The 17,869-nt window shown below is 36.3% G+C and overlaps 1 protein-coding gene across 1 annotated transcript in view; it reads left to right on the top strand.

The window, feature by feature from the left end:
• LOC134531092 (pancreatic lipase-related protein 2-like) overlaps positions 1-17,869 on the top strand; it is a 163,283-nt gene that overhangs the window by 120,580 nt on the left and 24,834 nt on the right. The window contains exon 11 of the mRNA XM_063366628.1: positions 8,830-8,960. Coding sequence (XP_063222698.1) covers positions 8,830-8,960 — 131 coding nt within the window. The remainder of the gene's footprint in view (positions 1-8,829; positions 8,961-17,869) is intronic.

Here is a 17,869-nt window from a genome sequence, read left to right as displayed (position 1 = left end):
GGTTTTATTCCTATATTTGTTGTTAAAGAAAAAAAAAGGGGGTATGCTGATCTGCTATGAAATGATAACAAGAAATTTGCAGAAAACATCTATTCAAAGTTTTATTGTGAAAAGGACCCTATACAGAAAATTTATAAATTTCCACTATACGATGAGCACTCGATTTTTCGAAGTTTGTTTATTATGTATTTTTTTTTGAAGAAGAATATTGGTATAGGCTGACCTGAAAAACACAGTGTAGAATCCTATGTCGCGAGATGACACGCTCTTGCAGTGAGTGTCCACAGGCCTCAATATAAACAAACTTCAAGCTACACTATTCTCCAAGCAAAAGAGAAATTTTCAAGAAAATATAATTTTTTTTTGTCTTAAAAAAAATACTAATTCAGCTCTGAGAAAAGAAAAAATTGAAAATTTACTACTCAGCAGGAACTGTTGCAAGCTATCCTGAAGAACACATGTTTTGTTTACAATTGATAAGATAGCATGTTGCTATCTACACCGAGGCCAGGAGCCTCAGACACATTACAAGGCTCAATTCCTATAAGGAATATATTCGTGAAAAATGAACGTGAATTTCCGACCCAGCGAAGCCCGCTGCGGGTCGATAAAACACGATGAAAATGAAAGTGAAATGAAAGAGCACCGAACAGCTGATCTGCTCCGATAGTCGCCAGAGTGAAATCGGAGACCACCAGTCAGATAAGAGTTCAAGTTACTCACTCGCCGAGACGACTGAGAAAAAGATGAAAAAGAAAAAGAAAAAAAGAAAAGACAAGAGAATTCGCCCGCTGCTGTAATAAAAGAGGCGGATGAAAATTAAACAAGAAAAGAAACATATAGTGTGATTTCTTTCACACAGCCTTGTCACCTAGCTAAAAACACTTTGTTTAGCTAAAAACATTTTTTTGTGTAAAGAATGTATTTAAAATCTTATTAAAATCAGGCTATCATAATAACAGCCTATAACACTGTATATAAATGTAATGTAAATGTTATGATATGATATTGTGAATTGTAAATTTTTGTGAATTGTTGATGAAATGTAGATGTAAGATATACATGAAGCTGATATGTGAAATGATGTTGTGAAGCATATAGGCAGCAGTATGCTTAGACTGCAAGTAAATAGACATTGGAAAATCACATCCTAACAATATGAGAAATATATTAATTTTCCAATTAATTTATGCAAAGTTGTAGTAACTTGAATTTAAACATTCCAAGAAATATGTTATTCATGTTTAATGAGCTTATTGTTGATTAAGCTAATATATTATTCTTGTTAATAGGTTACGAACCGAGAGTTATCTAAATGATTTTATTCGTTATTGTTACATTAAGCATTAATATTCTAAGTATATTTGGTTGGCTAGTGGTATGCATGCTTTAAGAATAGAAGTTGATAGGCCTGCAGACACTCGTGCTTGCAAGTGCACGATCACACATGTTATAATTGATAAACTTTGATTTACGAACGAGAGGTTTCAGTTAAGTGAGTGCAGTGATTACACTCAACAATAGGAGCGAACAGAGACGCGAATTCCTTCGGAAGTGTACCTAACAATGACGTGTGCTGCAAACGATGTGCTGGCGCCGCGGTGCTCCGCCCCGTCACGCACTGGGCCAGGACCAGGGCGGCAGGTGCCGTCGCTCCGAGACGACTACCCCAGCGGGAGCAGGTGGCGGTGACCCCGTCTGCTGTTCCGTCGCCGCCACGCGCCTGTGACGTCAGCCGACGTCCCGCGCCGATTTAGTCGGCAAGGCTGTCCAAGGGCAGTTGAATCACCACCCGGTGATGTATGGTCCCAGGTTCGCCTTCCACAGGATGCTGCCAGCACCACGGATGGAGGCCGATCCACTGCTACAGTGATGACCTGGATAAAGTCCCATTGTTATGCAACATGTACATTTCCTCACATTTCCCTTGTGATTGCGACGAATACTTACTGTGAGTATTGTCCTCCGAGTGCACTGCATCCAACTTAGTTCCAGGACTGACGATGCCGAGAACTTCAACAAGATTGCAAGTTTTCCCGCGAAAATGCACCGACGACCAGCGCAGGTCTGAACTCTGTGACGGAGTGCCGCGTACTGAGGGAATAGTCCACGAATCAGGAGGAGGGGTGCGGGACAGGTGTCCTTTCTCGCGCCAAAGTTTTTTTTCTTCTCCCTCTTTCTTTCGTCGTTTTGTGGTGTCGCGCGAGTCGTTGCCTGGCAACTAACTTTTTTATTTAACTCAAGCAGCGAGTTTCCAACTGAAAAGCACATCGTGTCTTGTTTGAAATTTTGAAAACTGCAACACACTATGCTTATCAAGGGCGGCAATTCTGTGCTGAAACATGACTGTCCCACTCACAGAAAGTGTTTTGTTTTATTTAAATTACATTTTTAATTATTATTATTATTTGTTGACATTTTTATGTTTTGTTCTATGGTTATGTATTTGGACGTATCTGCAACTACCATTCTCTATGGTGTAATCTGAGTGACGTCGAAGCTCAATTAGCAAGACCCCTCTAGGGAGCAATGGACTTAAACGGCAAATTGAACTTTTTATTCTTAATTTGCATAACAGAATTTTCATTGTTGGAAAATCCTATTTTAAATTTAAGGCATTTTGATGTATTAATTTGTTTTGTTAATTGTCTGTAAATGATTTTGAACGTGTAATTAAGTCAACAATCTTAGTGTTTCGGCCAATCAGCGGCCGTGTTACTTAAGATAAGCGTCACTACTGAATTAACGGTACAGAGTCTTCGAATAACGGCGATGATGGCTACATATCCCGGGTTTAAATCCCTTCAAAAATCAACGAAGATAAATAGCTGGGTAGACCATCCTACAACTAGGATGTTTAAAACGTCGTATAAACCTATAGTACATGTTGTTTAATTAGGGCACGTCACAACTGACGTGTATTTAGGAGTGATTTACCGTGAGTAAAATGCCGACTCATGATGCTATACTAATTTAACTGTTTTCTGCTTACAAACATCGTAATATTGCCGACGGACTGTTAAATATTGCATTTTATTGCTGCGCACGTTAAAGAACCTATTGAGTCAAACATTTTATTAAAAACAATTACGTATCCTGTTTCTACACTTGATTTTGTTCAAACACCCAGAGGTGAACTGAGACAGATGTCTCAAGATGCTTTACCGCAATTATCTATTGAGTTCAGCCGTGGAATATAAAAATCAACTTTAATCACGAACACTACAAATAAACATTATTTTCTCACGCTAATTTCTGATTACAATTTGAGATTTCAACAGACATAATTATTTTGAACTATATAAACTTTTGTTTTCCTTCTATCATGTGTGCAACATAACTCCAGTAATTTTATAAAATATGAATAGTATACCACTGGACCAACCATAAATTAAGTATATTATTATTTGATTAAAGAATATTTGTGTTAATCATATGTTTCCCTGTTGTCATTTTACAGTGTATGTGTATGTGTCCTTTATGATTTCAATTTGTCTGTTGTTTAGTCTCATGCCTTGTGAAGATTTTTAAAGTGTGAGAATATTTAATCTTTCTTTTATGTACCACACTACATTAGCCTTGACCTATTAAGGAATTTAAGTTGTGCATAAGGGTGGCACCCATATATCAATTTTAAAAATAATCAAGGAATATATATATTTGACAGAGCCATAAATAGTCAAAGAGAATTATTTATTATGCAAATCTTATTACACTAAGAGCTTTTTAACTGAGTGAAGTAGAGTGTATGAAATAGAGTAAACATTATTATTAAATATAGTAAAAGCAAACTATTGTTCTCCACAACAACAACTCTACCATTCTCCTCACTCCTGTGTGTATACAGATTGTATACACTCTAAATAGACATAAATATATATATATTCAATAGTGACGTGCTTCCCATTAAACGCTCCTATGCAGTTTGGAAAATTCCAAATGTCATTAAAGTCCTTAGCGATGGTCTTCCACATGTCTTCTGTGGGCGTAGGCATCAATTCGTCCATTAAATTTTCTGTAATTATTTTGCATGTTTCTCGTACAATCTTGTGGACTGTACTATGACCCATGCTATAGCTAAACGAAATCACCAGTAGTCAAATACCTGAAAGAAAAATGAAACGTATGTATCCACTTAATGGGAAACCATGAATCATGCATACGTTTGTGTACATTGAGTTCAAATGTCAAAAAGACAAAAATGCACTAAATATTATTAAAGTTTAAAAAAATAATTTGAAAATTTGCCACAGTCCACAAAAAATGAGCTAAATAAACCAAATTTCCAATACAAACCACAATATGTAATAATTGTTCAAGTTGTCACAAGATATTCCTCCATGTAAACAAATGTATTAATATTTTCCTACATTTCCCGCTATATCTCAAAATCTGAACATTCTTTAAAATGTTCTAATACGTTCGTAATAGCTTAACCCCCACACTTCCTGAAACAGAATAAACTATATTTTTAATCTTTTAGAATAATTGCAAAGAATTTTATAATTAAAGCACAAATTGCTGAAATTAAAACAAACATTTCAACAGATTACAAATTGTTCCCAGACTACTGAAATAGTTCACCATAAAACGTTTTCAAAAAGTTTTAAACTTTTCAGACAATTTTCCGAAGCGTTTTAACATTTCTTGTATCGCAACAATTTGCGCCGATTTTGGAATGACGTCCTGCATATAAACATATCGATATTAGAAACACAGTACAACTAAACTGTTCATTTGTAAGGTAAATTAATAACACAGAAATGTTATTTAACTAATATTATTTGCTATGTGTTTCAGGCCCGTTATGTAAAACTAGATGGGGAAACATCAGGGATAACTTCAGAAAGTCGTTGAAGGAAAATAAAACTGTGAGTGATCAAAACTCCAAAAATGTGAAGCTTTACAAGTATTCTGAGCAGTTGAGCTTTTCGAAGGACTATTTCCAGGAGAGGGAGACAAGGAGAAATATTTATGAAGCAGCAAGTAACGAGGACCTCAGAGGCGAGGTTGACGTAGATGAGTCTATATCTTGCTACCATGAATAAGATGCTGAAGACCAAACAATGGAAGCCAATACGTCTGTAACTGTACAGTCACAAAGTCACACTTGGACCAATCCAAAACCAACAGGTTCAATTCAAAGTGTAATACCACGAAAGAAAACAAAACACTGCAACCCCAAAAACTGCCGCTGCTACAGTAATGGAATATCTTATACAAAAGAATGAAAGTGGGAACTGCTATTCGCCGCCACTACAACATCGCGGTGATGCTTTTCTTTGTGTAATAGCTCCATCTTTGAAGAAATTGCCGCCTCATTATTGGCATTATGCTAAATCAGATATTTTTTCTGCCGTTCAAAAGTATGAGTTGAAACTGCTTCTAGACCAGCAGCAAGTTCCACAGTCGTCTGGCTCATCACACGGATCCACCCCTAAGTTTCCGGAACAACCTTCCCCTGCAGGAAGCTCTCATCACTCTTCTTTAGAGAATGTATATCAAACATCAAAACCATCTACTGATGAAGCCCAGCCAGCCACTCCAGTCAACTTTTCATTGCAAGAGTATTACCACAGTTATTCAGAGTGAAAATAAGCTAAAAGGAACAGTTTGTGACATTTTCAGCTTTTCTTCTCATAGTCGCGAAATTTAAAATGTCTAAAAGTAAATTGTTTTCACGTATTTGTTTTCTAAGAATATTGCACATACTTATACTTACATACATATTAGGTTTTCATTTATTGTGTAGTTATATATTCCTAATATACAGGATTGTCCTGAACTACAGGTACAAACTCAGTAAGTTGATTATTTATGAAAATTAAAGTATGTTGATACCTTCAACCTTCAACCTTCAACCTTCGTAACAATATATATTACATATGTGATATTTAATTACATATAATGTAGGTATAGTTGTAATTAATGATGGTGGATGGATACTGATTTCAGATATTTTATTCTACTAAACCTGTCACATATTACTTTTATTCATGTGTGTTGGTCATATACCAGCTTACCTCAGGCATATAGCGAGCCGTTCTCTTGCTGTGATGGCTTTCCTCCAGTGAGTGTCCCGCTTTTGCAGATAATCTTCCAATTTCTTCAACAGTAAGTTGAAAGGATTTTCTGGCATTCTAAAAAATTCATAAAACTTTGCTCCATCGTCTGTCAATTGACTGTACAAAGTAGCAAATTCCCCTTCTCTTCCTCTATTTTGCTACACCTGATGGACCCACTTCAGTTTTTTCACTTGCACTTCCTCTTCTTCTTCATCCAAAATCACAGCAATAGCCAAGAGGTCATCCTCCGAGCATGTAGCCATCTCAATTACTGCTACACGCCGGGTGAAACACTGACCATTGTGACTAAACAGCACTGTGACATCACGGCCGGTGGATTCACGAGCCGGTCACGGCACTGTCACGGCACTGGTGTGTGTAAAGAGACCTTAATCCTGCTGTTAAATCCCTACGTACAACTTTACTTATTCATTGCTAACTCTTTTCCCCGCCACCTATGAGACAGAGTCCGTAGGCGCGTTTTTTAACTTTCCGCTAAGAAAATTGAAAATTTTAAAAAATCGGGAAGTTATTGGTTTTACCCAGTTTTTCTAAAATCGAGTTGTTATCAGATCTCGACGTTTAGAGGCGCTAGGAAGCTTCCCTGAATGTTTTCCCTCGTTTCCCTGTATGTAACCCTCTTATAACTTTTGAACGGCTTGACCAAATGGAATGAACTAAGTGGGGTTCCAAAGAATTCCACTAAATTTAGATTTACTAAAAATTTGAACCGATTCGGACCAGTATATTTTGAGAAATCTCAAAAATAAAAAAGTTGAAACACTGTTTTTTTAATAAATTTTTAAAAGCTTAGCTAATCAGCTCTAAAGCTTAAAACACTACGTCGATCGCTGCAAACAAGGTCAAAATCGGTTAATTCGTTTGTGAGTTATCGTCGTTAAAAGAATTCGAAAAAACTGATTTTTTGGAATAACTTTTAAACAGCTTTACCGATCGACTCAAAAACTAATCAACTCTTAACTTTAAAAAACGTCAATCGCCGCTAATCCGGTCGAAATTGGTTGATTCGTTCGAGAGATATCGTTGTCGGAAGAAAATAAAAAAAAATTGTTTTTTCGGAATTTCTTTTATCGGAAAGTTGTACAGATTAAACAAAAAATTTTAAAAAATGTGTTTACAATAAAAAAAAAAAGATCATCAAACTAAGTTAAACATTTCGTTTTGACCGGATTCTCATGAGCATTGACGAACCCGATCAACTTTGGAGCGCTGTAACAGCGTTTTAAATGAATGAAATTAAAAAACATTATAGAGAAAAAATTTTCTCAAAAGACGATCTACAAGATTGGTCTCAGGTATTTTTTTTGTAAAATGTATGGGAAAAAAGTTATAGAGCAAAAAAGAAAATTTTTATAGAAATTTTCTTACTTTTTTGCTTATACCTTCTTTAATTTTAAATTTAGGGCAAAATGTTATATAAACATATTTGTAGGCAAAGCAATTTGCTACAAATTATGTTTTCACAAATTTTTTGTAGAACGCATAGTTTCCGAGATATCGCGAAAAATGTGTTTGCACTCCTTTTTCCAAGATGGCGGCCGGGAGACAAGGGTGGCGACCCCACAAACTTGAGGTTAAGCTTCTATTGACCCCCCAAACATGTCCCAAAAATAAAATTGTGTCCTCTAAAAAAATGCAATATTCGGTCCTTAAATTGTAACATGTCAATGGACTATTTTCATCTTTGGGACTTTATTTTACTGCACACATTTTAATGTTCTTTAAATTTTTTCTTGAATCATTTAGTTTTTCTTGCCCATTATTAAAAATATTTTTTTTTACTTGAATCAGTTAGCTATCATGTTGAGGCTCTACCCCAGCCACTATGTTGGATTATTACATTTTTACATGTTTATTTAGATTTTAAAGATTATATCCTGTTTCACACTATAATTGTAATGTTCATTAAAAACTATTAAACTTGTAGACTTTTTAGTGGCTAAATTTCAAAAACTGAAAAATAAATATATGGCATATTTTTTTTGCATAATATCATTAATTTAAATCCCATATGCTGCCAGTCTGTCTCTGGGGGGCTGTAAAATAACATAAATTGTTCTGGAATATATAACGCTATCCGTTTTGCTAATTAAAGTAGCAAAATCTTTAAAAAAAAAAAACCTTTGGCGGCAGCTGGCCACTCCAACAGCAGCGGACGGCAGGGCAGTACCACGTCAAAGTTAAGCCACTCTTTAAGTTTACTAGTTTAACAGTGTTTAACGTAAATATTACATTATAACCAAGAATGGTACGCACACCCTATATCTTCGGATGTTTCACTGTATAATGCAAGCATTGCACTATCTGTTTTTTTTTTTTTTGCAAACTTTGTCGCAAGATATAAGCTTAAAATTATCTGTTCTCTGCAATAATGTTTTGCTGCATCACACAAGAAGTTCATCTTACATGCTGCCACACCTGGGTAAAACATGCAACTCAACTTCTACAGTATTATTTTTGACAAAAAAATTATGATTTGTAATGGAAAAACCTTCATGGTGGGTAAGGTGTAAGGCAGAGAGTTAACATATCAAAAATCAGTTATGTTTATTTTTAAAATGTGTTAGTGATAAAATAATTTGATAATGTTGAACCATTATATGCCCAAAATAAAATTTTGACACTGCTATTCTTTTGGTTGTCTAATAAAAAACATACTGCTGCAGTTATCCTCAAATTCGTTCCAAAAGCAATGTAACAACTTACTCTTCGAAACAGTTATGACTTTGTTTATTCTCTACAGCAATGAAGACGGCAGTAATGAAGAGGGACGTGGTATTCTAGACATTGTTGCTCCTCTAGGGCTGTCGACAAACCTTTTTCCTGCTAGAGGGTCCTTCTATGTTAAAACCAGCGGAACTGAGCCTTTCTGCCGTAAGTCACTTCATTTTTTACTTTATAATTGATTTTTAACTCGTATAATTTGGTTGTAACGATTATATTACAATATAATTAGCCAAGAGATCTTATTTTTCACCCACAATTGTTTGTTTGTTTGTTTTTGACAGGTGTCTAAGACTAAGATTCACAATAATGGAGAGTAAATCGACACGAGTTTATAAAACAATGAGTGCATATACTTAAAACTCATTGTTATTTGAATGTTAAAAATTGCAAGCTGAAACCAAACAAAAGCAAATAATCAGCATAGCATTTGGGTTTGATTTTGCTATTGACAGCTTTTCCGACTGCTTATTAGATTGCACACATGCACACTATGATGTTTGTCTCATTAAGTAAATTCAATACCGGAAAAATTGCCACATATAAATACACTCCATAATTCTAAACATTATATAAATAAAAATTATAATAATAAATACATTATAAAGTAACAATTTTGTTTTAAAAACATTAAAACCGATACATTCAGCTTGACAAAAAAATGCTGAACTTATTTTACTTCCACCAATTTATTTTAACCTTCTGCGGTTATTTCTTATTTCTGGAACTATTTTGACCTTTGCAGTACTTGCAAAATATAAAATTGCATATTTTTGACAAACCGAATGAGTGTATACAAATCATTCATGTTCAGCCATAGTGATATTTTGGAGTTGATCATCTTATCAGTTGGGATTGGGAAAGGAAAGGAAGTGTTTATATCCTATTAGCTGACAAACAACCCAATCAATATTCATTTTTAGGTAGGTAAGTCTCAGTGCTGAAATTCTCACGAAATTTTTTTGCTTTACAAACCAGGAGAGATTATATCAAAAACGGCTGTTTTGAATCTGATCAGAAGACAAGGACTTCAAGATATTTAGTCTAATTGGCGCTTCTGCCAATATTCAAATTTTTGGCTGAAATAACTGAACATAACAAAAGTGGCTGCAGCAACATAATATTACAAAACTGCCGGTTTTACTCTTTTTTTATAGTTTTGAGGACTCCAGTATCATGTTTATTAGCATAGATCTAAAAAAAAGTCTTCAGCTTACATTGTAGTGGTGGAAATGAGGAGAGGTAAGTTGTAACCACAACTCGTAAGGAAAAAACACACTTGTGTGGCCATGCATACACACTCATGCACTTAGGTTTGCGTAGACATTACATTTATGTAGGGTTCAGATATGCCTCTGAGCCAATGGCGGATCCAGAAACTATTTGAAGGGGGGAGGCAGGTCAAACACTGTTGTGGTTGGCGAGTGAAACCAGACCCATGCTGTAAATCACAGATTTCCCTTTTAAAGCATTGAGTTCTGTGGCCTTCCCCAAGGAAAATTAGGATTTAAAGAATGCAAAAAAAAAGGGCTATTTACGTGATTTTTGGATCTAAACATTGAAAAAAATTTAGTCAGTGCTCAAGCATAATGAAAAGGCCTCATTTACTGCACTGGGCAAAGAAAAAAAATTCTAGAATTAACTTGAAAAGATGTTGATATGTCCAAAACATTTTTATTGGACTTTAACCTCCCAATTGGAACAATGAAACTAAACCACCACATATACATTTAAAAGCTTATATTACACTGATACAATTGATTTAAGGAAGAATATTAAGGTTTTTTTTTCATTGATGCTTCAAAATCAATTTAGCAATTAAACTCTGGTTTGTTAACAACTCCTTTCTACAAAGTATGTTATTCAAATTAGGTGTCTTTCCAAGCCTTATTTGAAATCTAATTAATTATTTAATTAAAACTAAGGAAATCTTTAGCTTATAAACGAAAAAAAGTACTTAATTCACAAGTAAGTTCACAAAAGTTTTAATAGCAAGAAGAACACATCACAATTAGGCCTACAAAATTAAAAATCCAATGGAACAAAAATCAGGGACACTTATCCAAATTCTGAATAGGCAGAGATAGTTTTCTAATTTTTTAACTTTAACATACTTCTTCAAAGTAGTTGAAAAATTTACATGTCTGATAAAATCTTTAAACAAAAACGTAATCTGATGTAAAACTTTCTGATTTAATTCAGGTGGTTTTTTCTTTGACAAACTTATCACAAATTGTTTGTGTTGGCTAGTTCTTGGTTCACATCACAATTTTCATGACTTTAGAAGGCTAACTTTGAAACCTAAGAAAATAAGGATGATGGTTTTCCTGAATAAAAACAAATAATTTGTACTACTCAGTTATTTGTTGTTTTTTTTTTGCCATAAACTGCTTTTTTTATTGAAATGTTAGCTATTTCTCTGAATGTAATACACACATTTAAAAATAACACTTTTTTTGTTAACTTTTAATTAGAGATGCTTACCGCAATTTAATCTGCCTCTGCAAATCAATTGTACATCTCGTAAAATTATATTGATGTATCGCCATATAGACATAAAATGGTGTATGTTGATGCAACATTATTTTAAAAGCATGTATTTGTAATGTAATGCAAGGACCCCACGTGTTGCTGCGGATGGGAAGCTTCACTCGTGCAGTGGCCAGCTTCTGAACTAACAGTCCACAAGTGTTAGTCCTTTCCCTGGCAGCCCCTACAGTGGAGCAGTCATGGTGCGAGGAACGGGAGCAGTACCCTGAGAAAACCCTCTCTCTGCTGGCAATGTCCTCTGTGTTTCCTAAGAGGAAAAATCTAGGCGTGAACCCATAAAGGGTCGAGCCCCACTGCCAGGTAGACAGGCCCCGATTTCACGTAGCCATCTCTCTAAGCAGATAATCTGTAGCGGCCCCCTTTCTTTCCAGTTCCCCCGAAATATCATACAATTTTACAAATTTAAGCTTATTTCTTATAAGAGTAGTGTGTAATAGCCGTTTCTGAAACTGGCGCTGGCGCGTGGTTTCGGTATCGGTGTCCGCCATCTTGGATTGTGATGTCACGGCGGCCATTTTTGACCCAAAATTCCTCAAAATTCCTCAAAAATGACACAAAATGACTCAAAATTTCCCGTTTTCGAGGGAAAAATTCCCGTTTCGTGGAAAAATTAGGATTTCGAAAAACCACAAAAGTCGTTTTGCCTTAAAAACCACGAAACTCCTGATATAGGCTTAAGCATCCATGTCTACAGCCTCCGATAAGCCTCTTTTAGGATTATGACGTATTGCAATTTTCTATACGTCCGCCATCTTGAAAAACCGCAATTTTTATGTTAGAAAATCGGGAAAAATTTTAAAAATCATTAAAAAATTTAACTAATAGAATTAAATAAAAATCTTAAAAACCACTGTTGCAGTTATCGTTACGTTTGCCATCTTGGATTATATAAATGTTGCATATTTCGTTACACATGCCATCTTGGTTGAGTAGCATGTCATTCTTACACTTTATGTTACGACCACCATATTGGATCCTATTAATGTTGCAATTATCGTTATGGTCGCCATCTTGAAATTTAGACGCCATCTTGTAAATCCGTAATTTTTATGTTAGAAAATCGGCAAAAATTCCAAAATTCATCAAAAAATTAACTTAATAGAATTCTGATTGATTATATCGATTCACGTCCTTGGTTCGAAACCGGTGAGAGCAAAAAATAAAAAATAAAAACGATCAGATCCTTCCTCCACAGAAGCCACCTACAGACTGACCTACCACCAATATCAAGGTATATATCCTCAGATAGTATGACATCATGTCCGCCATCTTGTCATCGTCCGCTGGAGACCGTCATATTTTTTTCGTCTGCTAGAGTGTGCTGGCGTCATGTTAATATAATTTTCTGTTCACCATATCTTTTACCTCATCTATAGGCATTGAACTTTGTCATTGACCTTGAACTTTGACCTTGGCCTTGAACTTTGACCTTGAAATTTGACCTAGACCTTGAAAATTGACCTTGACCTTGAAATTTGACCTTGACCTTAAAATTTGACCTTGACCTTCATATTTGACCTTGACCTTGAAATTTGACCTTGACATTGATATTTGACCTTGACCTTGATATTTGACTTTGACCTTGTCGACCATCATGGATCCCTCATTTTACGTTCAGTACATGCTACCAGGAGCTACCACATGCTAGTGGTCATTGCCACCATCATGTTTTCGTCTGCTGGAGGACACCATCATGTGTGTACTCGTCTTACCACCATGATAGTTTTATTCTTACCTGCTACAGTGCAGTAATCATTTATTATTACTGAGGTGCCCAACATCTTGAAATTTGGTAGCCATCTTGAAATCATGTAATTATTTAGCTAGAAATGCGGGAAAAATTCCAATAGTCTCCGATGAAATCAATTATTAATTTACAAATTAAATCGATGGATTCCTGTCCACGGTTCGATTCTTGACCAGTGACAGTTGTAACAAATTATTAAATAAATTTTAGATTCTGTTTTCCATTACCTTTCGCGGAGTTTATTAATCATTCACTCTACGAAAAACAACTCAAGACAATATACCTGGCCATCGAATTAAATACAGTGGCGATTAGCCTAACATGAAAGTCTAATTTTTCATTAATCTGAATAACCTATAAGCCGTTCATGTACAAAGCCACACATATAGATCAATTGTCTTCAGTCCATGAGACCGAGTCATGTCATTATCAGACGTATAGGCTAGACATTTCAGGTACGAAAGACCTTCGTCGTTAGCTAATTATATTCAATCAATCCATCGTGACATTTTTTATACATACTAAAGGACCAAGTGACCTTGAAAAATATTTTAGTAACCCTAAGATGTTTAAACTAGTAAATATTCAGTCACTACATTTTGTACTACGCGCAATCAACGAAAAGGCAGCACCGCCAACGAACAGGCACCACATATGGAAGCACCGACAAATAAAAGACAGCACCGCCAACGAAATGGCAGCACATTTGGAAGCACCGTCAACAAAAATGCAGCACCGCCAACGAAAAGGCAGCTCATTTGGAAGCACCGTCAACGTAAAGGCAGCACCGACAACGAAAAGGCAGCACCGCCAACAAAAAGGCAGCTCATTTGGAAGCACCGACAACTGAAAGGCAGCACCGACAACGAAAAGGCAGCACCGCCAAAAAAAGGCAGCTCATTTGGAAGCACCGACAACTAAAAGGCAGCACCGCCATCGAAAAGGCAACTCAATTAGAAGCACCGACAGCGAAAAGGCAGCTCATTTATCATTGGCTCCAATACTCATTGGCTACAATATTCATTGACTACAATATTCATTGGCTCCAATATTCATTGGCTCCAATATTCATTGGCTCCAATATTCATTAGATCCAATATTCATGGCCTCCAAAATAAATTGGCTCCAATTGCTCCAAATGCTCCAACAGGCTCCAATAGGCTCCAAAAGGCTCCAACAGTCTTTTGGTTCCTATAGCCAATGGCTCCTATATTCATTGGCTCCAATATTATTGGCTCCAAAATACATTGGCTCCAAAATTCATTAGGTCCAATATTCATTTGCTCCAATACTCATTGACACCAATATTCATTGGCATCAATATTCATTGTCTCCAATATTCATTGGCTCTAATATTCATTGTTCCGATATTCATTGGCTCCAATATTCATTGGCTCAAATTGCTCCAAATGCTCCAACAGGCTCCAAAAGGCTCCAACAGTATTTTGGTTCCTATAGCCATTGGCTCCAACATTCATTGGCTCCAATATTTATTGGCTCCAAAATTCATTGGCTCCAAAATTCATTGGCTCCAATATTCATTGGCTCCAATATTCATTGACACTAATATTCATTGGCTGTAATATTCATTGACTCCAATATTCATTTTCTCCAATATTCATTCGCTCCAATATTCATATTCCATTATTCATTTGCTCCAATATTCATTGGCTCCAATATTCATTATCACCAATATGCATAGGCTCCAATAGTCATTGGCTTCAATATTCATTGACTCCAATATTCATTGGCTCCAAAACTCGTTGACTCCAATATTCATTGGCTACAATATTCATGGGCTCCAATTGCTCCAAATGCTCCAACAGGCTCCAAAAGGCTCCATTAGTCTTTTGGCTCCATCAGTCTTTTGGCTCCTATAGACATTGGCTCCAATATTCATTGACTCCAATGTTCATTGGCTACAATATTCATTGGCTACGATATTCATAGGCTCCAATATACATTGCCTGCAATAGTCATCGACTCCAATATTCATTGGCTCCAATATTCATTGGCTCCATCAGTTATTGACAACATTAGTCTTTTGGTTCCAAAAGTCTTTTCAAAAGGCTACATCAGTCTTTTGGCTCCAACAGTCTATTAGTTCTTATAGTCATTGGCTCCAATAGTCATTGGCTCCAATAGTCATTGGCTCCAATAGTCATAGGCTCCAATATTCATTGGCTCCAATATTCATTGACTCCAATGTTCATTGGCTCCAATATTCATTGGCAACAATATTAATTGGCTTCATTATTAATGGGCTCCAATTGCTCCAAATGCTCCAACAGACTCCAAAAGGCGTCAGTCTTTTGGCTCCAACAGTCTTTTGGCTCCTATAGTCATTGGCTCCAATAGTCATTGGCTACAATATTCGTTGGCTCCAATATTCATTGGCTCCAATATTCATTGGCTCCAATTGCTCCAAATGCCCCAACAGACTCCAAAAGACGTCAGTCTTTTGGCTCCTATAGTAGTAGTATATAATAGGGGCGCCTGGGACTGGCTTCTGGCTGAGGTGCCGAGGTGCCGACCGCCATCTTAGATTGTGACGTCACGGCGGCCATCTTGGATGGTTGTGACCTTGACCTTTGACCTTGACCTTGAATTTGATCCTCAAAATCCGCCAAAATTGGGCAAAATTTGCCCAAAATTCCTCAAAAATCGCCAAAATTTCCATTTCTGTGGAAAAAAGTTCCGCCAAAAAATTTCAAAAAATTCCACAAATTAAAAATTTCTCTTTTCGAGGGAAAAATTTCCCGTTTCGAGGGAAAAATTCCCGTTTTTAGTCCTTAAAAATCCCAGCGGCTGAAAATTCCTAAAACTGGCTTAAGCATCCTTAACTCAAGCCTCAGTTAAGCCATTTCTAGGAATAAGGATGTCATGGCAGCCATTTTGAAATATGACGTCACCGTTGCAATTTCCGTTACGCCCGCCATCTTTAAAATCTTCATTTATTATCCGATTTTAATGAAAAAAAATTTAAAATTTATATAAAAAAAATCAATTAATAAAATTTTAATATATTTTTTTTTAAAACAAACATTAACGACACGGAGCTCAGAGTCCTCGGTTCGAACCCGACGAGGTCAAAAAAAAAATAAAAATGGCGACAGATCCTTCCACCACGGAAGTCACCTACAGACTAACCTACCACCACTTTTTATCATCATCTAGTATGACATCATGGCCGCCATCTTGTCTGCGATGCTGGAGACCACCATCTTGTTTTCGACTGCTAGAGTATGCTGACGCCATGTTAGTTTAACTCTTACCCGCTAGAGTGCAGTAATCATTTATTATTGCTGTGACACCCGCCATCTTGTCATCTGGCCGCCATCTTGAAAATCCGTAATTATTTAGCTAGAAATTCGGGAAAAATTCCAAAATTCATCAAAAAAATCACTCATTAATTTACAGATTGATTCGATCAGTTTCAGTCCTTGGTTCGATACCCGATCGATGCAATAATGTTTAATTTTATGAAAAAATAATAACTTCAATAAGCCACGTTCAACATTCTTAAAGAGACATTAAAACCTTTACTGTCATCATCATCCTATAAGCCACCAACACCAACATATTGGTAATTCATAATTTTAATGCTAGAGATTCGGGAAAAAGTTCAGATATCATTAAATAAATTTCCAATCAATGTACTGATTAATTAGATCGACTAAGGTCCTTGGCACGATCCTGGACGATGAAAAAAATATCAATTTAACATAATAGTAACAGGTTCGAGAAATAAAACACCACAAAGTCTTTTACAAACATAACATTTATTACACAATTTCTATTCTACTACACGAACACTTACGAAAGCCAGCAAATTTACAATCATTTAGTTCCGCAGCGGTGTGAAATGACTAATTCTTAGCTCCAATCGGTTTATACTAGAAAGAGTCCAGCCAGAACCTTTACAGACATAGTCCACCTCTTCTTGACAGAGTTTCTGGATACCATTTTTAACAGTTTGCTTCACATCGTTAGAACTGTAAATTACTGCAGCCGATGTCTTGAATGCACACTTCTTCACTTTGTCATCGAACGGATATGGCTTTCCATATATACAGTCCAACCACAAGTTATATTTCAAAGGTCCGTTTGTTGCTACATCATCAGTAAGCTGATTGATTATCTTCTGTCTGATATCGTCAAGAAAATTACAAATGTCCTTCGACTCACCGAACGTATTTAGATAATAGTAGTCTTTCAACGTTCCACGAAATGCAGACTGCGCCAAGTAGAAGCCATTATCGTTCACTTGTAATGCTCCGAACACAGTCTTAGGTTTAGTTCCATGTTCAGACGTCATAACAATCGGTTGCTGGGCATCTGTTCTTTTGGTTGTACGCTTTCGTGTCTCCAATCTAAAGCGAGGAGTCGAAATGTCGGCATGTAGTTCAACAGTAGGAGCACAGACTCCACCTTTACATTTTTTCGCATGATGTCTCAAACTGTCAATTCGAGTAAACCATTTAAGGCACTCATCACATCGAAACTTCATGCGAGAAGGATTCTTCGTACATTTGCTCCGCTCATGTCTTCGTGCATCATGGGAAAATGCGAACGACGTATCACAGTAGCTGCAAGGATACCGTGGTGATGAAGACGATCCTTTCAGACCCGATCCAGATACAGACGTTGCAACAGTAGTACCATTTCCAGGCATCCTCTTATGCACATCGATGCATCGTTGTTGCGACGAAACCTTTACTTTCTGCCGCACAGCAGGACCTTTGCATGCCTTCATGTGCGT

This window comes from Bacillus rossius, chromosome 3, assembly GCF_032445375.1.
Source record: "Bacillus rossius redtenbacheri isolate Brsri chromosome 3, Brsri_v3, whole genome shotgun sequence".
NCBI lineage: Eukaryota > Metazoa > Arthropoda > Insecta > Phasmatodea > Bacillidae > Bacillus > Bacillus rossius.
The sequence above is the reverse complement of the archived record's forward strand: the minus strand, read 5'-3'. Positions and strand labels throughout refer to the sequence as shown.